Raw genomic sequence first — 24,997 nt, forward strand, 5'->3', positions numbered from 1 at the left:
TATCTCTCAATCAACAGTGTCACAATATGAAATGATAAACCGTTAAATGACGATACCTGGATAATAAAGTATAGATGTAGATTGAACTTACAATATTTGTGGTAACATAATTTTCTTTTGATGTTGTTTTGACTCTTACGAATAACAATATATCTGTTTACGACATTTTCTATGATGCTTGACTTTTTAGGGACTCGCTCGTGTTTTTTACAACAAAATCAGCTTTTCCAGTATATATCTGTACACACTTACTTTTATACTGATAACTCTATAATATCAGTTTTGCCAATAAAAGTAATTTAATGTGACGTTGTTACTTCCTTTATTTCATAATATGGTTAATATCGGTCAATGCAACGAATTATCTCGTTATACAATTATGTACAACGTAAAAACAATTTAATACAAAGAATAATCGTAACAAAGGTATCAACATTGATATAACATGTACATATTGGTGATATTGCTATTATTACTGTTGTCACTGAGTTGATGGCAACACTATATCTAGCTATAACGGGCAGCCCCCCCCCCATGTATAAAACACACCAAATTTTATATGAATGGCCTTTAGTTGCAATTGGTTCATTTATTTTGTTTTTCCTTATGGGTCTGCATCCGGCTGGTGTGATTGTGTTTGACCCCCAATTAAAGAATGCGTAAGAAGGCCCTTCAGGTGGTAATTTTATAATAACAAATGCTTTATACAATGAGCATGATTGTATATTTAATGGTCTGCATAAACAAACTGAGCTGACTTTTATCAATAAGATGTTTTATGAATGTTGATATTAACTATAATAAAATAACCCTGTCATCTTTAAGTATATATAACTGTAAGAGTTGTCCTTGTATTGTGCTTACTGGTCTTATTGAAATATTCATCGTGTAGTCTACAAGAAGTGATTCCTGCAAGTAGTTAACAAGGATTACCACCCCGGAACAATTAATCCATTATAATGTATATACGAGTATAACTCAAATCTGTCTATAAATCAATTGCATGTAGAGTACCTGTTTTACAAACTGGGAATTCTCCTGATTTCCAGGCGCCATCCCAGCATGTTCTGACATCAGAGGAAACTGTTAATCTAGTACCGTTTTCACATACGACACGGACCTGTTTTATACCAATATACATATATTGCTACATATGGAATAAAAATAACATAATATGGCATTTTTCGTTACATTTTATTTAGGATAAAGAGTGCACATTGTTTGGTAGATAACGGTTAGAACTTTAGCATCTTTTGTTTGACATACTTGTAGAAAGACTCCCACCCGCGATTGTGTTACCCATTATTAATACGGTATCATTTGAAAGGGTTTTGAATGCAGTAACATACAGTGTAAAACATAATACTCTAACCAAATAAGTTTTTGGTCTTCAAATATTGCAAAGCATATCATTAACTTCAGATTTCAATTAAAAAAAAAAAAAAAAAAAAGTATGCACACTGTAATGATTTTAAGTATATAATACCGTGGGTTACATTATTCCACTTAAGTTACATGTAAGTAATCAGCATGACACAACATAGGCATAAAATTTACCATTAACGTAGACGATGATATTAAAAGCAAATGAGATTATTTATTTTGAGAGTACCGTTAACCCGTTCAATAAGTCTCAATACTCGTAAATATAAAAATACATCTACGGATATAAATCACGGTTATTTTGGTCATAAACCATTTCAGTCGATAGTGATAATGACTTGTTCAGACCAATGGGCATATATGTTTGCACTCAGTACTGAACATTTTGATTATTACTATACCGATTGCTGTGCTAAAATGCTGCGTAAAATGTAAAAGTAAGTAACGAGGATACATTATGTTTGAGCAATTAAGTAATAATAAAGTATTTTCATGTGCTTGCTGTATGTGTTTTACTGGAAACAATGTATTGTGCTTGATTTGAATTTTCACATTTTAATATATTTATTCTAACACATACTTTTAAGAATTTTTATATATTCAACTTTTGTGGTTTTTGTTTCAATTATTGGATGATGCTTGTAAATATATATATATATATATATATATATATATATATACATGTGTAACGCTACATTTGTGTATTGTTTCATAGACACTGCAATTATGGAGGAATACAAACTGTATGTCTGTCTACCTGTCTGTGTCGGTCTATTTGCCTGCCTGCCTGCCTGTATGCTTTTCCGTCCGTCAGTTCGTCCTTCCATCAGTCCGTTCTCCCGTCTGTCTGTCTGTCTGTCTGTCTGTCTGTCTGTCTGTCTGTCTGTCATTTTCCAGTGTTAAACTATGTAAAGAAGATATTATCTAAGAAATATTCTCATCATTGACAAGCATTTTAATAAATCGAGTTTTAAGTCTTCATGCATTACACAATATCTACAAGATACCTTTTCTTCATGTGAGACTGTGTTGTTTCCTCTATATATTTCACCGTTGACGTAATATGATGCGTATGGATCGTTTGGAAGCTCACAACGTGACGCTGAAAACGTGATGTATCGTTATTAAAGAAAATGATTTTGATTCGATAAATAATAGTGTATTCATGTGTCTGATTATAGACAGCTTCAAAATGCACCTTCAACACAATGTGTGAGCGAGTTTCTTTATCATAAATATTAAACGAGACCCTTATCACGAGCCCACTATCTTCAAGTGTACACCAGACCTTTATCTTGGCACATTTAACACAAACGTAAACGAGCTCATTTAAGAAAAAGTGTGAACGGGTCCCTTTAACATGAACCTTGTACAATTCATTTTTACAAAAATAGAAAAGGAGCACCTTTAACCTAAAGCATGAACGAGTCCCTTTATCATATTAATTTTAACAAGTCCCTTTAATTAACACAACGCATGAACGAGTCCCTTAATACGAAGCGTGAACGAGTTCCCTTTACATAAATCGTTTACAAGCCCTATTCAAACCAAAGTGTGACTGAGCAAATATAGTAAACGAGTTCCATTGAGATAAGGCTTAAATGAGTGCCTTCAACCTAATGCATGAACGAGAGTGTCTTTAACACAAATAGGTGATCGTGTGCCTTCAACTAAAAGCTTGAAAATTATCTGTTATAAAAATATGTAAACGAGTCATTTGAATTGAAGGGTGAGCGAGTCCGTTTGACATAAACCGTGAACCAGCTCCTTTTATATCAATTTCGATCGAGTCCCTCAAACACAAATCATGAACGAGTATCTTAAATTAAAAAGAAGTCAACACGTCATTTGAACGTGCCACTTAATAACAATGAATGAACAAAGCTCTTAAACATAAAGTGTGCACAAAACCGTGAACGAGTCTTTTTAACAAGTCCCTTACCAAAAAGAGCTAACAAGTCCCTTTAATACTAAGCGTGAACGAGTTCCTTTAACACTAAGCGTGAATAAGCCACTTAAAACAAAGAGTGTGAACGAGTCCCTTTAACACTAAGCGTGAATAAGCCACTTTAAACAAAGAGTTTAAACGAATCCCTTTAACATAAAGAGTGCACGAGTCCATTTAACATAAAGCATGCACGAGTCTCTTTAACATAAAGCGTGCATGAGTCATTTAACATAAAGCGTGCACGAGTCACTTTAACATAAAACGTTCACGAGTCCATTTAACATAAAGCGTGCACGAGTCACTTTAGCATAAAGTGTGCACGAGTCCCTTTAACGTAAAGCGAGCACGAATCCATTTAACATAAGGCGTGCACGAGTCCCTTTAATATAAAGCGTGCACGAGTCACTTTAACATGAAACGTGAACGAACCCATTTAACATAAAGCGTGCATTAATCCATTGAACATAAAGCGTGCACGAGTCTCTTTAACATAAAGCGTGCACGAATCCATTTAACATAAAGCGTGCGGGAGTTAGTTTAACATAAAGCGTGCACGAGTCCATTTAACATAAAGCGTGCACGAGTCCATTTAACATAAAACGTGAAAGAACCCATTTAACATAAAGCGTTAACAATTATCTTTAAAATATGGCGTGAACGAATCACTTTAACATAAAACGTGAACGAGCCCATTTAACATAAAGCGTTAACAAGTATCTTTAAAATATGGCGTGAACGAATCACTTTAACATAAAACGTGAACGAGCCCATTTAACATAAAGCGTTAACAAGTATCTTTAAAATATGGCGTGAACGAATCACTTTAACATAAAACGTGAACGAGTACCTTTAACAGAAAGTGTGAACAAGCCCAGTGCAAAGACTCGTCCCGTCCTTATTAATCATTAAAATGGTTACAATATGTGCAAACTATTACTTAACGGACATGACGTCATTATTTGGTATGAAGTTTTATACTCTAAGTCAGTTAGAACATATGTGATCAAAATAAAGTTGATTCGCTCGCTTTGCGCGCATCGCCCTTCCAAATCATTAGGATTTTACACAATTTATTTAAGTCATCTGCACATGTTATGCCTAGAACGTGATTTAATATTAATAAATATTATATCTCACATAGATGTGTCCCTTCTTTGTATATTTAAACTCGATCGGTCAGTATATCCCTGTATTTTGATAAAAATCCAGTTTTATAAGGTCAGCGGTCCATATACTTTTTTTGCCGGTCCGGACCTCGCCAAAGATATAATATGGACCGCTGAAATATAACTGGTAAGTGCAGCTTGCTATTTTCACAACGGCGACAGTTCGTCCCAAGTAACCATGATTAGCTTTGTTCAATAAAACACATCTAAATCGTTTTTAAAAGTAGTGAATGGTAATATAAATTGTTCGGTATAATATTAGAAATATAACTCACCACTTCGGGCGGTATGGCATTATAAGAACCGGTCAATCAGCCCCCGGAGGTGAATGGACCGAGGCATTCTTCACTTTCGGTGGCTGACTGGCCGGTCCTTGACCTGTGCTGTGTTATATTTCTTTAATATAAACCATGCATACAATGTTATGATTCCAAATTATGTATCCTTAGAACTGTTGTCATGTTCTGTATGATTTCACATCTTTAAAATTGTGCACAAATCAACTTGTCTTAAACTATTCTTATCATTAATACAATACATCACATGAGTTCTGAAACGAAAAACTGAGGCTGAAGATATTTACTCTTACAGCAGATAATGAACACAAGTGAATGCACGTATATGACTATGAGTGTGTTTAGTAGTGAAGCACATAGCTTGGATATATTCAATTTGACTGCACTCATTATAACTTACATTGAACTATATTGCCAACGATAATCATGTCTATGCAAAAATTAAAATGCCGTCGACTTTATCTTCCCTTCTTAAAAACTTGCTGAATGTATTTCCAAATCGGTATATCTCCTTAAAGCCTATAACGTTTTCACTTACCATCGTCACAAACCAGGGTATAATCTGAGAGCACACCATCTGTACAATTAACTATCTTATCAATGGGTCTTATTGGCGGACTAATTTCTTCTCCATCAACGTCATCGCTATTTAGGTAGTAACCTTCGTAGTAATCCTTACACTCCTTCTCCGCTCTAAACTTTTTACCATTAGGTATCTACAACAAAAGAAAAAAAACAATTATTACTACATTACTACACACGATGATTTGTTTCATTTGCAATTTGGCTATGAATGTAATATCATTTAATGTTGAATAAATGTTATGTCTTAAAAGACCAACTATACTGTTCTGTGGGCATGTTGGCAGGTTGTCGGTATTTAATTGGTCGTATACACGTCTAGGGTCCCCCCCCCCCACCCCGCCCCTCATATTTATTTTACCGAACGTTCCAAGGCGGCAATACCATCATTTAGTTGTATTAACGAAAATTTGCATTTTGCCACTGAGGTTTGTTGGACTTTGTTTCTTTTGCCTTTGAAGAAGTTCATAGTCGTTGATTGATGCCTGGTCCCAATATCACAAACCTTGGCGCACGTGAGTTTCGTTTAGGGTCACCAAGACGGACAAGTGTTGTATAATGTTGTAATAACTTGTGTGTCAATCGTTGTAAAATAAATCATTTTGAACTTACATCGCATAAGAAATATTTGAAATAATTACTCATAAGTTCATTGCTGTTGAATAAGTAAATGGACCTTTATGTAGGTCGTAGAAGAACGTTTTTAAATTATGATCAAAGTCCTTATATTTCAGAACCACGATAGGCCTAAAGCTAGGTGGAGCGACCAATTCCAAAATGACACGACAAAACTAACTTAACTCATACATTGCAAACTTGTTTATGAAATCATTAACATCCTCTTACCTGCGTCCCCTCTTTTAATTCCCCGCCGGAAAGTGTCATAAAGTGTACATCGGTGGACTCAGGTATGGTGCATTTAAGCACGCCTAGATGAAATACATTTTATATTCAACCAAAACGTTTCTGTAGACAGTTTGAAGGTGATTGATCGAATAAAGCACAGGGATATGGATAACCGAAACATATATCATAGCGTGTGTATGATCTTAGTGATATGCGTGACAAGCTTGTATCAAATAAAGAATTAGAATGACGGAAATGAATTAACTTGGATATTTTCCATTCTGATTTATTGAATTTTTACAGCTTACCATGATCATTATCAATTGGTGAAGTGGTTTGGTCACTTGCAGCAGTCGTTGTTTCATTGTCAGGTGAGATTGGTTTTATCGTAGGATCCATGTTTTCTGGTTGATCTATACTCTCTTGTGATAGTTCACATTGCTTGTTTCCTATCGTGCCGTTATTGCATGTCAGAGTGAAGTGTGCGTCATTGTTTTCAACATCAGGGTAGTCAGGATATGAATAATAGTCATAAACTTCACTGTTTTGGATACTATATCCTTCATGGCAAGTTACCGTGATCTGAAATGATAACCAGTCATATCAAGTACCTAACAAAAATATTTAAATTATTGATGCCAGGTGACCCCATGTTAGTATTGTTTCATTTGAAAGGGTTATGTGTTCATAAAAAAGAACATGTTAATAACATAATTTAACGAAAAAATAAAACAATTATTTCTGTTTGTTCTTTGGCTTGAAACATATATCGTTAACATCAGATTTCAGTTGGAGCCAAAGAACAAATATGCAAATTGAAATAAAGCATATGAATTATGTCATTTATTTTCACTCAAGTAGTAATCAGTAGGGATTGAAAATCGGACCAAAGTCATAATCGATCATCGAAAATAATCGGACGAGCCATTTCGATCAATTATGGATTATATAATCGAAACGGAACAAGTGAATATATTACAAATATATCCAAAACTATATTGGTTTGTACATACATGTCTTTAAATGAATAAACATATTACAATCAGTTATGTTTTATATGCTGTTTTGTTATACATTCCAGGTTACAATTGATAATTTAGTAAAATGTTTTAGGAGATAACTTAATTCTAAAATAATTGAGAATAAAAACTTTTCCACACTACAAGTATATACCAGACAGTAGTTTTATATTTGTTAAAAATATCAACCATAAACTGATGAATAATTTACATAATTATCAGAATTTCATCACTTTAAAACAGATATTACATAATTTGGAACAAAAATGTAGTACAAAATGTATTTACATGTAGCATTTTAAAAAAATGTTCGAATCTTTTACATGAAATACATCAATTATCATGACATCATGTTGAAATGAATTAAATATATTTCTAGCAAGGTATAACAATGCTGAATAAATAATCATTTTTGCTTTATAAAAACATTTATATTTGATATTACAATGAAGATGATTTATTTACTCGGTTTATCCCTAGTAATCAGCAATAAGTACTTTCAAATGCTACTTTAATTGTATGCGGACATCAGACATCTGCATTTAATAATATAGTTAATGGAGCTATCAGAGAAAGAGCCTATATGTGGGCCGGATACCTTATTCAATAATTGCCACCATAATTTTTACTCATAATAAATGCAACTGGATTTTTATTTGATATGGGCAAATGAACATATTTGTGTAAATGATAGTGGTTTTGTACAGTAATTATAATAATAATAATAATAATAATAATAATGATAATAATAATAATAATAATAATAATAATAATAATAATAATAATAATAATAATAATCATAATAATAATAATAATGATAATAATAATAATATTACAACAACAACAACAACTATTACTACTACTACTACTACTACTACTACTACTACTACTACTACTACTACTACTACTACTACTACTACTACTACTTCTAAAAATAATTAAATTAACAATACTCCAATTAAAACTACATGGACCAGACAAGAAAAGCTTAACAATCTACTAACCTAACAGTGTTTACCCTACATTGTAAGCTAATCAGTGGCGCTAGAGTTATTCACGAAGAATTACTAAATAAACTCTAATTTATACGTACAAAGCAGTACACAAGTATTAAGTTATTTTCACTTACGTTTTCTCCGTGATTCAGCTTATCTGTTTGCGAGCCATTTGTTCGTGTGATGTTCGCATTTGGTATATCTGGGATGGCACATCCTAAAAAGTCTAAAACAACGCAATTAGTACTTGAAAACATACATGGCATTATTATAACACCACATAATTAATCATTGTACATCAAATGTCAAAATGATAGTAAATAAATGTGGAAAAACCGGCCGTTGAAACAAAGAAGAGTTTTTGCACCAGCATTTCATCATCACCACATGATCAATAATATCATCACATGGGTAAACATTGTGTATGGTTAAAAATAACCATCGCGTATTTTTCTCTGTAATTTATATGGATACTTCTGTTACGTTATTACTCCGCATGATTGTAAACAATTCAATTTGAGACAATACTGGCTTATTCGGTAATATAACAGCAAGTCATACGTGTGTTAAATATCATAAACAAATATTTGAATAAATCAGTATTTTTCATTTAAATCATAAGAGGAAAACGTGATTTTGTTTCTCTTAGTTTCATGAAAAAACAATTTAAAACCATCACTACTTTCTGTATATAAGTAGCTAACTGACGCCATAAACATATTACATAATTAATAATGAGGACGTAATCTTACTGGGTGTGTAAGGGTATTCTATCTACTTATAAACGAAATTAAAATGATCGGCTTTAAATTCTTCGGGTAAATCATCCAGTGCGAGAAATTGCATTGCTTTGTCGGCTCTTCTTCAGAGCACGTGCAACCGGTAGGTAATTCTGTTACGGATTACGGGAAACGTGCATATGATAAAAATAATCATATGATACACATGCTCATGCAACCTGACTCGCTATAAACCATATGCCATATTTGAAAGGCCTTTCTTATTTTTTATGCAATATGTATTTTACGGGTTTAGAACAAAGGGGTGTGTTGTAACTCTCCGGTTCGAAGTAGTTATTATACAGGAGACATCTTTCAAGCATTCTCATGATTCTAAACGCCAACGTTTAGTAAGATAACGGCTAATTTTAACCAGAAGACAGTTACACGCTTATACGCTACGAGATTTAGACAAATGCAATTTCTGGGAAACCAACATTTATTTGTACACAATGAGCGTACTCGAATATACATGACACAGGTACGCGACTGACTATGAATCAAGTGCATGTACAGTACCTGGTACACAAACTGGTAAATGCACTCCTGATCTCCAGACACCATTCCAGCATTTTTTCACATCTGAGGACACTGTTAAACTAGTACCGTTTTCACATACGACGCGGACCTGTTTTATACCATAATACATACATTACAGTTAGTCGGGTTTTAAAGCTGCTCTCTCACAGATTGACAGTTTTGGCCTTTATTTCATTTTTGTCTCATAAACAGGTTTTTCGGCATTTATCCCCTAAATCCAGACATGAACCTCACAATAGATTGTACCTTAATTGTCTTGAAAACTGCCGAAAATATCATTTCTCTAAAGCCGATATAAACGCTTTTAACTATAAAACATTAGGAATTTTGGAATAGAAATATGAACAGAATCTGCGATCTGATCTTTTATAGGCAGTCTTATATCACTATTTTCCAGACATTTGCATGACAGAAAATAATATACTTGTAACACTGTATTATGCTAGTTATTGTTTTCTAGATATCGTGGATTATTTGATTATGACGTTAACATTTTGTGATGTAATAAAATATTGCTTAAAAATAAATACATATTCAACATTGGTGATATTTATAAAAATATTTCTTAATAATGCAATATGATTATTTATTCTTAAGCTCTTTTTAATTATGGAATCATACATAATGTCTGTATGTCTGTCTGTCTGTATGTCTGTCTTGTCTGTCTGTCTGTCTGGCTGTCTGTCTGTAGTTAATACGATATAATTCCATTATGCATTATATCATAAATTGAGCATTTGTACAACATACCTCGCCTTCATGTAAGATTGTTTCTTCGTTATGCTTTTTTCCGTTTACAAAATACGAGGCATATTGATCATCTGGAAGCTCACAACTCAACGCTGAAAAGGGGATTGCATCGTAAATAAAGAAACTTCGAATGAACATGATATTATTAATATCAGTAAAATGATTTTACATTTAGACTGCTTTAATAATTATGGTGGTTTATTACTTAGCTTCGTGACGTCAATGTACATAATCGTATACTGACAAAATATTGAACATTTGCTTAAAGTTAGAGAGGAGAACTTTATAATATTATGTTGCGCAATTAAAGAGTATACAAAAATAAATATTTCCGTTGTGTTAAAGGGACTGGTTCTCGATTATTTTAAAGGACTCATTCACGCGTTGTAATCAGTGTGTATTCCACGTGTAATTACGTCATATATGCTACGTCAGAAGGCAACATTTTGCTTAAAATGAAGACTTAAATCAAAGATAACTTTTCTTTGACTTCACCATTTTAAATGAAACATAGGGCAGTCTATGCCGTTTAAAGAGCCACGTCTTCGTTTTAATACCGGAGTTTTATAAAGTCATTAGTTTCCTCAAACACCTCGACAAACCTGTTTTAAAAAATAATGTTTTGACAGTGCTCCGTCAGACGGCCGTATTATGAAAAGGTTTGTCGAAGTGTTTTAAGAAACTACACTCTCAAACTCAATAAAAATGTAAACGACCGAATACGGGGCTCCGTAAGCGGGGTAGGCTGCGCTATGTTTCATTTAAAATGGTGAAGAAATAGGAAAGTTATCTTTGTTTAAAGTCTTTATTTGAAGCAAAATTTTGCCTTCCGACGTAGAATTTATGACACAATTTATCACGTGGTACACACACAGGGTCGGATCAGTGATCAGTGTAAATGAAAAGGCAGAGAATATTTTTGTAGAATTCCGTTATAGTCGTCTGGCTTTTTATAAAAAAAAAACAACATTATTATGTATCGATCGTTCAACAATTACGAACATCAAATCAGTTCTATACAACATAGATTTAGGTCAATTGAAAATAAAATGTGTAATTGATGGATAAATATTCACTTTCTTACAACCTCAAAATTTATCCATACACCCTTGTCCATTGGAAATTGTTAACATGTTTCCCTAAAGGTCCAACATCGGGCCGCGTCTTATAACAAAAGTAAATATATTTAGTAAGTATTGCGCACAAAGATCGATATAATAGCGAAAAGAACATGACGACAGTTATTGGTATGTATAATTTGGCTTCCTAACATTGTATGCATGTTAAATATTAACTAAAATAAACATACGTTCATTTGCGTATTTTATATATGAAAAGAATCCAATTTAACCATTTATTCTACGATTTAGACTTACACGTTTTTACCTTGCTTGCATGATGGTTTTGACGATATTTTTCCGGATTCACATTTCATTGCAAAGGAACGTTCCTTAGTGAATTCCTTCTTGCTGTTATCATACAAAAATGATTCTCCCTCGCATGATACTGACACCTTCAACAAATGCATTAAACGAACAAAGATCAGAAATCAGTTACTCAGTTTTTTATTTAGATAAGTTAAGAGTAATTTACAATTAAAACGGAACAAAATAACACACCGGCAAAGGTTATTGGTCCTACCCTTAATATGCACAGCGTACAATGTCTTCACTCAAAATGGTTGCTTAACTCGTTTATCCAACCCACAAATATGTAAGGTATCCAATATTATTTTGATAGCATTTGAAAGGTTTTTTTGTAGTAATATAGCATGTAAGACATTTACCGATAATGATATAACAATTATGTCTGTTTGTTCTAAGAACGCAAATTATATCATTTAACGTCCGACTACAGTTGAAATGAAGAGCAAGTATGCAAACTGTATTAACGTCATCAATGATTAACCCATTTTTCTTACTTGTAGCCATCAGAGAACGTGGTCATCAGACATTATGAAACATTATGGTAATGGAGCTATCAGAGAACTTGATTATTCACGGTTCAAATTACCTTAAAGGAACCAACAGAGAACTAGCATATTTAGGGTTCAAATACATTAATGGACCTTACAGAGAACAAACTTGTTTGGGATTCAAATACCTTAATGTGCTAACAGAGATCTAGCTTATTTGTGGTTCAAATACCTTAATGGAGCTAACAGAGAAATAGCTTATTTATGGTTTAAATTCCTTAATGGGGCTAACAGAGAAATAGCTTATTTGTGGTTCAAATTTCTTAATGGAGCTAACAGAGAAGTAGCATATTTATGGTTTTTATACCTTAATGGAGCTAACAGAAAACTAGCTTATTTGTGGTTCAAATACCTAAATGGAGCTAACAGAGAAGTAGCATATTTACGGTTCTTATACCTTAATGGAGCTAACAGAAAGCTAGCTTATTTGTGGTTCAAATACCTAAATGGAGCTAACAGAGGACTAGCATATTTGGGGTTCAAATACCTTAATGGAGATAACAGAGAACAAGCTTGGTTCAAATATCTTAATGGAGCTAACAGAGAAATAGCTTATTTATGGTTTAAATACCTTAATTCAGCTAACGGAGAAATAGCTTATTTGTGGTTCGAAATTCTTAATGGAGCTAACAGAAAAAAAACGCTTATTTGTGGTTCAAATTCCCTAATGGAGCTAACGGAGAACTAGCTTATTTGTTGTTCAAATACCTTAAATAATAATTGCAATAATAATCAGGTACTTATTTAAATAACACATTTTATATGGCTTTTGTTTGATTAATGTATCGTACTTGTGCTCAAGATAATGGTTCTGTACACTTATAAATCAAGAGAAACTTAATGGATCAGCCCAGTAGAAGAATATCTAAAGATGACCATGTTAAAAGTGCACAATGGTAAGGACTTTTAAGCACTTACACAACAAACAAAACAATTTAATAACATTCAGTTATTTTCACTTACGTTTTCTCCGTGCTTCAAGTTATCTGTATGCGTGCCATTTGAACCTGTGATGATCGCATTTGGTATATCTGGGATGGCACATCCTGAAAGGCGTAACAAAATGCAAACAGTAAATGACAACATCAATGCAATTATAATGACATCACCTAATCAAGGTAGGACAACTGTTAAAAATACAATTACATTTTATTAAATAATAATTTATTTTTAAGCATTTTAGCAGGTGTGTTAAAACATCATTTTTAAACAATAATAGTACTTGTACAAGAACAACATCACAAATATATGATAAATCATATTCACTCGTACAGAAAAAAATAAATGTTCAACCCATAAATCGCTTTTTTCAATTCTGTTTGAGTATAAAAGGTGTCAAATTTTGAATGTACATCTGACTGATGAATCAGAGGTAACAAGATAGGGAAACAGAACATTTCTCGGAACTTACGTTCAACGCAATGGTACATTTTATCAAACCGTCCTTTTAGGCACTGGATTTCCGAATTAGAATTACTTCGATTCCCATTAGCATAAAACGACGACCCCTTTCCTCAATTAAATGGCATGGGTTTGAAAGTTAAAACAGTGAATGATTGAACATACTAGTGACCCGTTCAAGTTAAACTTTGTATGACCCAATGTAGGCAAAACTTTTCAATACAGAAAATTCATAGCACTTAATTCAAATCCGTTTACCTCCCATGCACGCACACATATTTGAACACACAAATGTAGCCGATTTGGCATGTTAGATATTTGCACAATATACGATTTTAGATGAGAATACACGTTCAATAAATAATTTCAGGAGCTCCTTCTAGCGGCGGCCTAACTGCTGATGCAAACTTTGGTTTCAGTAGCTCCTTCTAGCGTCGGCCTAACTACTGATGCTTATTTTAGTTCCAATAGCTCCTTCTAGCGGCGGCCTAACTACTGATGTTTATTTTCGGTTTAAGTAGCTCATTCTAACGGCGGCTCAACTACTGATCCTAATTTTGGTTCCAGTAGCTCCTTCTAGTGGCGGCCTAACTACTGATCTACTCTTGCTAATTTTGGTTTCAGTAGCACCTTCTAGCGGCGGCCTAACTACTGATGCTAACTTCGGTTTCAGTAGCTCTTTTTAGCGGTGGCCTAACTAATAATGCTTATTATGGTTTCAGTAGCTCCTTCTAGCGGCGGCCTAACTATTGATGCAAATTATGGTTTCATTAGCTCCTTTTAGCGGCGGCCTCACTACTGATGCTTATTTCAGTTCCAGAAGCTCATTCTAGCGGCGGCTCAACTACTGATGCTTAGTTTTGGTTCAGTAGCTCCTTCTAGCGGCGGCCAAACTACTGATGCTAATATTGGTTTCAGTTGCTCCTTCTAACGGCGGCCTCACTATTGATGCTTTTTAGTTCCAGTAGCTCCATTTAGCGGCGGCCTAGCTAATGATGCTACTTCGGTTCCAGAAGCTCTTTCTAGGGGCGGCCTAACTAATAATGCTAATTTTGGTTTCAGTAGCTCCTTTAAGCGGCGGCCTAACTACGGATTCTTTTTAAGTTCCAGTAGCTCCTTCTAGCGGCGGCCTAACTACGGATATTTATAGTAAAACATGAGTTTTCCTAAGTTCATATGTCAAACAATAATTGATCTGTTTGATTAGGTAAATAAATCACTTACCTTGTTCAGCCTTGCTTAAAAAAGCGGTTAAGAAAAAAAGGCTTAACACCACCACAAATAACATGTTTATCAGTTACAAATTCACTCAAAACGTTTAGCGAATGTAGAGCAAACTATGCCTTTATAGATCCACTTCCGTGTAGGCCGAATAAGAAAATTATTTGGTACAGACGTTAGATTAAATAGAGCTTAAATTACCAAAACAATCATAACACGTGGTCGGAAAGGGCATATGTTGTTAAGATAAAGTGCTGGCCAGAGAGTGGTGGTATTGTAAAATATATTATTATTCTGTGTTTATCATTATTCATTATTTGATTGCGATTATTTGCAATTTGAATGACTAGCTGACAAGTTGGACAATATCTTTTTTATGTTGAGGATATATAGATACAAATCACAACAATCACTTAAACAAATACTTTAACATAATATACATTAAAGCGCATGCTTGGAAATTGAGTTTTCAGATATATTTAAGTTTTGTTTTGCTGTCAAAATAGTATCAGTGTTTTGTGTCAGATGTTGATATATTGATGAGTTTGACGGTGTGAAGAATATGATGGACTTTTCTTCCTTGATTAGATGATTGAACAAGTTCTTGTAACAGTGAATATATAGACTTGGGGTGTAATGGTAAACCACAAGCTTCATAACTGACCAGCCCAATTCCTAAAAAGTAGGCATTAAAATACGTAAGTTTTAAGATAAAGCGATAACCGAGAATTGGTCGAAAATTGTTCGTTTACGATCGGTGTAGCCGAAAATCGATTGGCGACTTTTTGGCTAAAAACATCAAGCTTTTAATTGAAACATTAGTTTTAAGAATTCGCTTTCAGGTTCATTATTAATTACAATTTGTATTTGCATTCAAATACAGCTTGTTTTTTATACAACTTAAGTCTGAACAAGTTGATGAGATAATCATTGTATGGCTTGAAGTTAAGCTTGTGGACTCGTTACTATATAACTGGCATTTAAGCATTTGCGGAATTGTAAGTACATTTCTGGGAGTTAAGCGCTTGTGGAATGGTCAGTGCATAATTGGGAGCAAACGCTTGTGGAGTGGTCAGTGCATAAATGGGAGTTAAGCGCTTGTGGAGTGGTCAGTGCATAACTTGAAGCAAATCAAAGTGTATAGCTGGAGTTAAGCTTATGGACTTGTTACTATATTACTGGCATTGAAGCTCTTGCGGAATGGTCATTGTATAACTGGGAGTTAAGCGCTGGTGGAGCGGTCAGTTCATAACTGGGAGCAAAGCGCTTGTGGAGTGGTCAGAGCATAACTGCGAGCAAAATGCTTGTGGAGTGGTCAGTGTATAACTGGGATTTAAGCGCTTGTAGAGTGGTCAGTGTATAATTGGGAGCAAAGCGCTTGTAGAGTGGTCAGTGTATAACTGGGAGTTAAGCGTTTGTGGAGGTCAGTGTATAACTGGGAGTTAAGAACTTGTGGATTGGTCAGAGTATAACTGGGAGCAAAGCGCTTGTGGAGTAGTCAGTGTATAACTGGGAGTTAAGCGCTTGTGGAGTGGTCAGTGTATAACTGGGAGTTAAGCCCTTGTGGATTGGTCAGTGCATAACTGGGAGCAGAGCAAAGTGTAAAGCTGGAGTTAAGCTTGTTGAATGGTTAGTACATTTTTGGGAGTAAAGCTAAGTTAAGTAGGAATCAAGCTTCTGGAATGGTCAGTACAAAACTTGACGTTAAGCTTGTGGAATGGTCAGTATAGAAATGGACTTTAAGCGTATGGAACGGTAAGTGTACAACTGGACGTTAAGCTTGTGGAATGGTCAGTGTTCTACTTGGATATAAGCTTTTGGAATACTAAGTGCATGTCTGGGAGTTACATTTGTTGAATGGTCAGGAATAACTTGGAGTAAATCTTGTGGAAAGGTCAGTGTATATTAACTGGAAGTAAAGTTTGAAGAATGGTCAGTTTATATATGTGAGTTAAGCTTATGGAATGGTGAGTGTATAGATGGAAGCTAACCTTGTATAATTGTCGATATATAATTTGGCATACAGCTTGTTGAATTATCAGTTTATAGCCGGAGGTAAAGTTTAGATTTGTCGGTAAAAATATGGGAGTATTAATTCCGCAAAGTTGAGTGTATAGCTAATAAATTTCAGTAAAATAAATCACAACTTATATAAGATTTTTGAAATGGCCTTAGTCTATCGACTTATATATATTTAGTGTCAGTTTCCGGTTCTACTATTTAGAAGTGGATTTATCATATGATATGAGTTGTGACTTTTATTTGTGGCACACAAGGCCCGGCTAGGTGCTATTCGGAACTCGTTTATAGTAATACTTGTTTTCGAAATATTATGGTAGCAAATAAATTCGATCTAAAACAAAAGATTTGCATTGCGTATATATAAATGCGTGCCTGTTAATGCAGAAATAAAAAGGTTCTTTAACATCAATTGAAGAAAACATTAAACCAGTTGGGCCTCAATGTTCCATTAAAATACGTTCACAACTATGCAAACAAAGAAACAAAACACTTGTGAATAACCTTCATTTATGGTTCAGTTTGTTTGGGATTCACCGAAAAAGTTCAGTTTGTACTTAAAGAGATTTGTTTAAATATTTCATGTTGGCATCGTATTGTTTTTAAACTTTGTTAAAATTGGATTATTGTTCTCACTTTCATGAACACAAACCGAAACAAATTCAAATTTCAAGAGCGCTAGTTACAGTTTTCGCAATACATTGCATTTTCTTTCGCGTACTTTAATACTTATTAAAAAGACAGCTATTATTTGACTTTTTGAAAGTTCTTTATCATTTAGAAAGCATTTTGTTCTCATACCACATATATCATGTGTTTTTAATGTCTAATCTTAAAACACATGAACAAGTCCATAGAGAGAGAAATTAATATCTTTATTTATAATTTCATAACATATAACAATCTAGTCTGTGCATGCATAACCTCTCACCTACCACAAACAATCATAATGATAAAACTAAATGCTTATAATATTCAGGGACATATAACGAACAAGACATATTGGAAATTGGCAGACATTACCTATGCAAGCAACACAAGGGCTTCTACTCAAATGTTAGACAAACACCGAAATTATGAAATAAGTATACGTACACAATATTCATTCAGTTTGTTTGGTTTCGACGGTAAGCTACGATAATACCTAACTGCATTAACCCTTTCGGCGCCAAATAAATAGTCAAAAGTTCATCTCAGTGCCAAATTAATTCCTGGAAGTATAAGAGAATTCTACCAAGGTTATTCACTTGACCATAACTTTTTTATTTATAAAGCTTTTCTCTTCAAATTTTCACAGTAAATTAATTAAATAATATATTAAACATAAGATCAAAAGAAATATGATTTTTTGAAATTTTATTATACAAAATATTTAATAAATTACATAATAAATTTAAAAAAATGAAAAAATGTCATTAAGTTCATAAATATTTAGTGATTACATTTGTGTACATATCCTTTCTTTACTTCTTATACAATAGAAAAAATGACTATGTTAAAATGAAAACATTTTTGCTTATAAACAAATCTACATGTGTACAAATAGCACATCTAGATAGTTATGCATCAACATTATGGACCACGCGTCCAGCTTCCTGAAAGTTCTTGTTTGTGTGAATGACACGGGCTGCCCACATAGGAATGTTGCACTCATTGCATTTAAAATATGTTTTTTTTATACTCCATCAAGGAGTCTGTCTGTCACTTCGCACTGCACAATCTGGTCGATGCTTCTTCTTTTCGAATATTCCCCTCTCCCGATCGCTCTACCTTGTCCCCTCAACCTCTTGTCCGTGGTCTTAAATAAATAATTCTATAACAGTCATAAATCAATATAGGCATATGTTTAATTATCAAACTGCATTATAAATTGAGAATTTGATCAAAATAAGCAGCCAGAACTCAAAAACAGACGAATTTGAAGATATCATAAAAAACGACCGCCAACCTCTCAACCTACTGGGCAAAGTTTCATCCATATATTTTTTTTAAATTTAGTCTTCTTTTATATATATTATATTGAATTACTTAGCTGCCAAGTGCTTATTTCTTTATTTATGGTATATTTGACATTTTCATGGGGATAAAACATCAATAATAACAGAAAAAAAGCATTATTCAAACTAACCTGAAGGTGTTTGTGGTCTGGATGACGGATTTGAAACAGTTTTCTCACTAATATCGTCATCCGAACTTTCATTTGACATATCCGAATCCAATTTCGATGTCCGGAATATTACTATTACTGTCATAACAGATCGTATTTAGCACTTCCTTGCAAGTATAAGCCCGCTTCCTTTTCCTGGAAGCCATCTTGAATTGTCCAGATCGCTCTGCGATTTTAATTCACTTTAGAAGACTGTAATTAATTCAATTTTACGTGAAAAATTATTTAAGAATGCGGAAGTAACATGAAAAAGCCTCGTTCTGAATCGAAAGTAGAAATCACTCGGCTCTGTAATAATATTTGAGCGTAAAAATAGCGAAAACACTACCCTATCGTTTTGTCGCAAATATGCGACTTTGGCGGTCAGCCTAGTTGTCGCAATTATGCGACTTTGGCGCCGAAAGGGTTAACCTCTGCCAAGGAATCGTCTTGATTACAACTCCCACTAAACCTGTCTCCAACCATGTAATGGACATACCCAGTCACAAATGTAGTCTATTCATTAGATATTTGTTTAAATTTTATTGCATGAGCTCGTTTTTGGCCAAAAAATATGGCTTGACAACAATTAAAGCCAGAGCCGTGGCTCGTGTTGAATTTTAGCAATGAATCATAACATAAGGGAGAATACTCCACCTCCGTGGGATGTCGAATACAATGTAATTGAGACTGAGTTAAGCCCCTTTTAACTCCTTTTTCTCTGTTCATGCTACATGAGTTCAATAAAACAAATCCAACGGACACCAAGGCGCCGATAAAATTCTAAACAGCAAGTTATTTCTTTGGTTCGATGCTAGTTAGTTATTATGTTAAATTAATGGTCAATAACTACCATTTGTCTGAAGAGCGGACAGTCAGTTATATGGTCATTAACTACCATTTGCCTGAAGAGCGGACAGTCAGTTATATGGTCAAGAACTACCATTTTCCTGAAGAGCGGACAGTCAGTTATATGGTCAATAACTACCATTTGTCTGAAGAGCGGACGGTCAGTTATATGTTTCAATATTCTCTTTAATTACTAAGCAACTAGCACAAAACAAGCAAGGAACAAGAGATGTACAATTTTTTTCTTGTCGTTTAATTTGATGACGTATTGTTTTACAACTACCCGACATGTTGAGTAAACGCATATCGGACAAAACATATCTAATAATATGTAAATAATTCAAAAAAACAACAACAACAAAACTTTAATGCTTTTGAATGAAATATGGCGTTTTATCACTGAAATAACAACAGAAAGAAGGAGTGAAAGTATCAACATTCAGAACTACTTTAAAATTCATTGTAGTTACTTCCTCTTGTACAAAACAGAACACTTAACTCTGAACCGGAAAATGCTGGCAAATAAAATATTTAAAATTGAAAGAAATTTTACATACGTTTAAATCAAGATTTATTTTGAAAATTAGCAACTTACCGTTTATTAAAAAAATGGTTATCCCGTTTTTCAAACGTTTTCTTGACCTAGAAGCTGAATGTTTGAACATTTGCTTTCATACCAAACAAATTACAGACGAAAACAGCGGTACGAACATAAATATAATGCTATATCATCGTTCAAATGTATTTTGAAGTGTTGGTCGTTGTAATACTTCCCGGAAACTTTATATTGTATATATATATTATGTATTTACTCAAGCGTCAAATTGGCCCCTTTAACTGTTCACAATATTTGATTTCATGAAAATAAACATTCGGAACTCCACGGCCATTTTTATCAAAAACAACCTCGGATGTATATGAAAGGTTTACAATGTCAAATATCGGGTCTTTTTAAGTCCGCTGCAAGTAGATCGCGTATTTATTTAGTATTAGTAGAGTATTGGGAATCCTTATCATGATTGCAATACTGCACTTCATTGACAATCAATTTAAACTTAGATCAACAATTACAAGCTTAAACACAACATGAATTTAATGATATAATTCAAAATTTACGAAGTAATTATATAGATGTACCGTCATTTATCCGAGATTGCTTTCGATAAAAATGGCCGACGAGTTCCGAATGGAATATAAAAATAACAAGGCGAACTTCTTCCCCAACCAAGTAAATGGGACCACGTTTCGTAAACAAACAGTCGGACTACAGAAGTCTATAAATATAACATAAACGTAGCACAATGCTTTGTATTATGGATAAGTAAAAATCATGCATATCATAAATATTAAGTCTGTACGTTTCCACGAGAGTAGTTTTGTCAATATATTTGAATTCGTCTGTTGTTGTTCCTCTATGACACTGTGTATGTTTCGTTCATTGATTGAAATGCCTGTTTCTTGTGAATCACGTTCATTGTTTGTAAGGCTCTCATCTCGTGCCTCGATTTCGTTGTTTGTTAAGCCTTTATAGTGTGTCTCTTGCTCATTGTTTGTAAAAGCCTTAGCTCGTGTATTTAGTTCATTGATTGTTAAGCTGTTATAGTGTGTCTCTTGCTCATCGTTTGTAAGGCCCTTATCTCGTTTCTCTTGTTCATTGATTGTTAGGCCGTATTTTTAGGTCTCTTTTACATTGTTTTTTAGGCCGACAACTATTGTATCTTGATCATTGTTTGTAGCGCCCGCATCTCGTGTCTCTTGTTCTTTGTTTGTAATGCCATCATCTTGTGTCTCTTGTTCATTGTTTGTAATGCAATCATCTTGTGTCTCTTGTTCATTGTTTGTAATGCCATCATCTTGTGTCTCTTGTTCATTGTTTGTAATGCCATCATCTCGTGTCTCTTGTTCTTTGTTTGTAATGCCATCATCTTCTGTCTCTTGTTCATTGTTTGCAATGCCATCATCTTGTGTCTCTTGTTCATTGTTTGTAATGCCATCATCTTGTGTCTCTTGTTCATTGTTTGTAATGCCATTATCTTGTGTCTCTTGTTCATTGTTTGTAATGCCATCATCTTGTTTCTCTTGTTCATTGTTTGTAATGCCATCATCTTGTGTCTCTTGTTCATTGTTTGTAATGCCATCATCTCGTGTCTCTTGTTTATTGTTTGTAATGCCATCATCTTGTGTCTCTTGTTCATTGTTTGTTAGGCCGTAATAATGTGTCTCTTTTTCAATTTTCAAATCATTTGGAAGGAAGATTAGCGAATACATGTCGCTTTTATTTTTAATAATGTTTTTCTTATTTGTTCCCAGTTTTAGTACAATGATGCTTTTTATTATGAAACTCTATGATCACACAATTTTAAACCTTTGATTTTATAAGGCAAACTGTGTGGAATGTTCATAGCTTTATACAGTGACTGCATCGTATCTTTGAAAAGTTATTGCATTAGATGCTCTGAATTGTATTCCTCCATTTACAGATAGAGTTGGGGTCTCTAATCATAGAAGTACTTGGGGTTTATTATTTGTTTTATTGATAATCTTCCTCAAGTTAATGCATACTTTGATAAGATTTACCTTTTGCCTTTTATCTTTATTAAGGATTGTTGTTATAAGAGTGAGGTTTGTGCACATAAACTGGTTTAAACCCTTAGTAAATTTACATTTTACTGACTGTTCCAAGGCGGTATCTTACAAATCATGATAAACATACCTATTTAAATACATAAAGTATGTATGCACTGCGTTGTTTGTGGAGTTTTGTGCTGTTCTTCTAGGTTTCTTGTTTGTGATCTTGTGTCTTATGTCTTTGGCGTTTGCCCAGTGCCACTAAACCGGGTTTATGTTTAAACTTTTTGCTACTTAACTTGTTTCTGTAGCTTTTTGCATAAATGTTAAAATGATTTTGGCGCTGTTCCCTTTCAGAACTGGACATGTAGAAGTAGATCATATCCAATGTGACCATGCACTAACTTCAGGTCTCGGCCCATGGAAGTTAAAGCTTTGATTCGACCTATGAATGACACCCCTTTGTTGTAGGTTTAAGTTGAAGATAAAAGTCAGCGCTGTCTGGAAAACTTTGTCTGCATAATAACTCTAGAACCGCCTGACCTTGTACATGAAATGTCAAAGGTTAGCTGTTTTGGACGTTACTATATGAACCATATTGTTTGGTCAGCGGGTCCAAGGTAAATGACTCCCATGGCCATGTTTTCATACGAAGTAGCGCGCAGAGGGCATACTGTTTTGCAAACACCTCTTGTTTATTTCGTGTTTTTAGTCTGTACATTATACGGATGACCTGTACCAGAAAAAACAAAAACAAAAAACAACAACAATAAAACAAACAACACATTCAAACACATCAACAACAATATCTATGATCAGGGACAATGAAATTCCAAAATTGTCATATTGTTGTGTGCGTGTGTGGTTAGTGGTTTGACGCAAGTATATTGGCGGGAATGCACGATAGCTCAACATTCAAAGAATATGGAGCACTTTTACGGTAAACCCCGATTTTTTCAGGTTTCAACATACGTACGAGGCAGGGATTGTTTTAAATAAGGTCAATGTTTTGATGATATTGTTTTGTCGCGTAATGTTTATCGGGACTTAAAATTTGGATTAGTAACCGAATTGTCGAGATATCTAAGAATGTTAAACAATGTGCTATATGTTTCCAACGTTATTAAAGTTAAAAACTTGACATCTCCGTAACTTATTATGAGTAAACTTGTGATTTGCAGTATTTCGACAACTATTTCAGATGTCCTCGCATATCACAATATGCGCATACATCATAATCCTTTTTATCTTTTAAACGTCACAACGATGCCATTAGTAGGTTATAAACTTTAACAAATTATGAATTATCGGCCTAATTTCGAACAAACTAAGAAGACTAAAACATAAAGAATTATTTTCTTTACTTATATTAAGATCAATCAAACGTCATACTTGATTCACGCTTTCTGCTCATTTGGTTTTATTTTTTAATGAGAACAGCAACAATTTTCGACGAAAACAACATATTATTATCTTTATTGTATGTGTTTTTGTAACTTATTGGCAAAATGTCCAAAGAACTATAACAAAATAAACTCAATGTTAGGCGGTCTGATTCGAGTGAATCGAGACGGACCTACACCTAGCGTAAAAACGCGATACATACGTCAGATGAGGATCACCTCAATGTTTATATCTAAGCTATTTATACTCAAGTCAAGTCAAGTCAACACATTTGTTCACTCAAATTAATGCACAACATGAAAACATTGAGGTAATTGATAAAGGCAATACAATTCAGAGGCTCAAATTGGGTATTCAAAGACATACCATAAATTCAAGTGTATCAAATATTTAAAGAGCTGATAGTCGCGTTTAACAGAATATATATTGCACAATGATCATTGGATTCAAACAGAGTTATAGTTTGCAAATTATTAAATGGGTTAAGTACAATGGGAGAGTCAACTAATATATGCAAAAATGTCTTAGATAAATAAGAACAGTAATGTTTTAACGAATTTGTTTAAGAATAGCACATACCATTTATACATATTCAAGCATTCCTTTTTATTAGTTGTGTTTACCAACTGTTCAAGATTATATATGCTTGGTTGTCTGTTAAAATATGGTTTTACATACTGCTAACGCTCGTTATCAAAAATATAACACTTGAATAAAAAATGAAATTCATCATATAGTTTGTTACATGTTTGGCATTTCCTTTCATTCACTGGTATTCTATTCCAATTGCATGTTTCTATTGGTAGTCTGTGTTTTCTTGTTCTTAACTTGTTTAGTGGATATAATAATAATTTTGATGTTGAATGAAGATACTCTTCATAGACAAATGGCGTTTTGAAGATTTTATAATATTAGCTGTTGCTAGGATTTTCAATAAGGGAATACCACGATGTTAAGAATAAATCTTTCAGCTTGCGATTAACCGCAATTTTAAGCGAGTTGTTCATATACATAGCTGTTTATCTCCATAAGTTCCAATTCTCAAAGAGCAAATCGTACAGTTTCAAGTTTGTTTCAAGGCAAAGACTTTAAAACACGAATTAATACACA

The 24,997-nt window shown here is 33.8% G+C and overlaps 2 protein-coding genes and 1 long non-coding RNA gene across 3 annotated transcripts in view; all 3 read right to left on the minus strand.

Annotated features, from left to right (window-relative positions):
* Nucleotides 1-15,042, minus strand: part of LOC128224234 (CUB and sushi domain-containing protein 3-like) — a 30,356-nt gene extending 15,314 nt beyond the window's left edge. The window contains exons 1-11 of the mRNA XM_052934025.1: nt 14,905-15,042; nt 13,243-13,325; nt 11,691-11,817; nt 10,305-10,396; nt 9,534-9,642; nt 8,370-8,461; nt 6,530-6,803; nt 6,222-6,304; nt 5,332-5,509; nt 2,391-2,485; nt 1,015-1,120 (exon numbers count right to left, since the gene is read on the minus strand). Coding sequence (XP_052789985.1) covers nt 1,015-1,120; nt 2,391-2,485; nt 5,332-5,509; nt 6,222-6,304; nt 6,530-6,803; nt 8,370-8,461; nt 9,534-9,642; nt 10,305-10,396; nt 11,691-11,817; nt 13,243-13,325; nt 14,905-14,968 — 1,303 coding nt within the window. The 5' untranslated portion in view covers nt 14,969-15,042. The remainder of the gene's footprint in view (nt 1-1,014; nt 1,121-2,390; nt 2,486-5,331; nt 5,510-6,221; nt 6,305-6,529; nt 6,804-8,369; nt 8,462-9,533; nt 9,643-10,304; nt 10,397-11,690; nt 11,818-13,242; nt 13,326-14,904) is intronic.
* A 3,219-nt stretch (nt 15,043-18,261) lies between these two features.
* Nucleotides 18,262-19,395, minus strand: LOC128224235 (uncharacterized). Its single transcript, XR_008259455.1, has 2 exons — nt 19,049-19,395; nt 18,262-18,718 (listed from the first exon to the last, which is right to left on the minus strand). It is a non-coding gene; the product is annotated as an uncharacterized LOC128224235 (long non-coding RNA).
* A 2,194-nt stretch (nt 19,396-21,589) lies between these two features.
* Nucleotides 21,590-22,183, minus strand: LOC128223393 (merozoite surface protein 9-like). Its single transcript, XM_052932674.1, has one exon. It carries the CDS (start codon nt 22,181-22,183, stop codon nt 21,590-21,592), a length of 594 nt encoding a protein of 197 aa, XP_052788634.1.
* Nucleotides 22,184-24,997: the final 2,814 nt, after the last annotated feature.

This window comes from Mya arenaria, chromosome 17, assembly GCF_026914265.1.
Source record: "Mya arenaria isolate MELC-2E11 chromosome 17, ASM2691426v1".
NCBI classification, from domain to species: domain Eukaryota; kingdom Metazoa; phylum Mollusca; class Bivalvia; order Myida; family Myidae; genus Mya; species Mya arenaria.

Coding starts and splice junctions, on each gene's coding strand:
- LOC128223393 (XM_052932674.1), bottom strand. CDS start 22,183: ATGTATTCGCTAATCTTCCTTCCAAATGATTTGAAAATTGAAAAAGAG.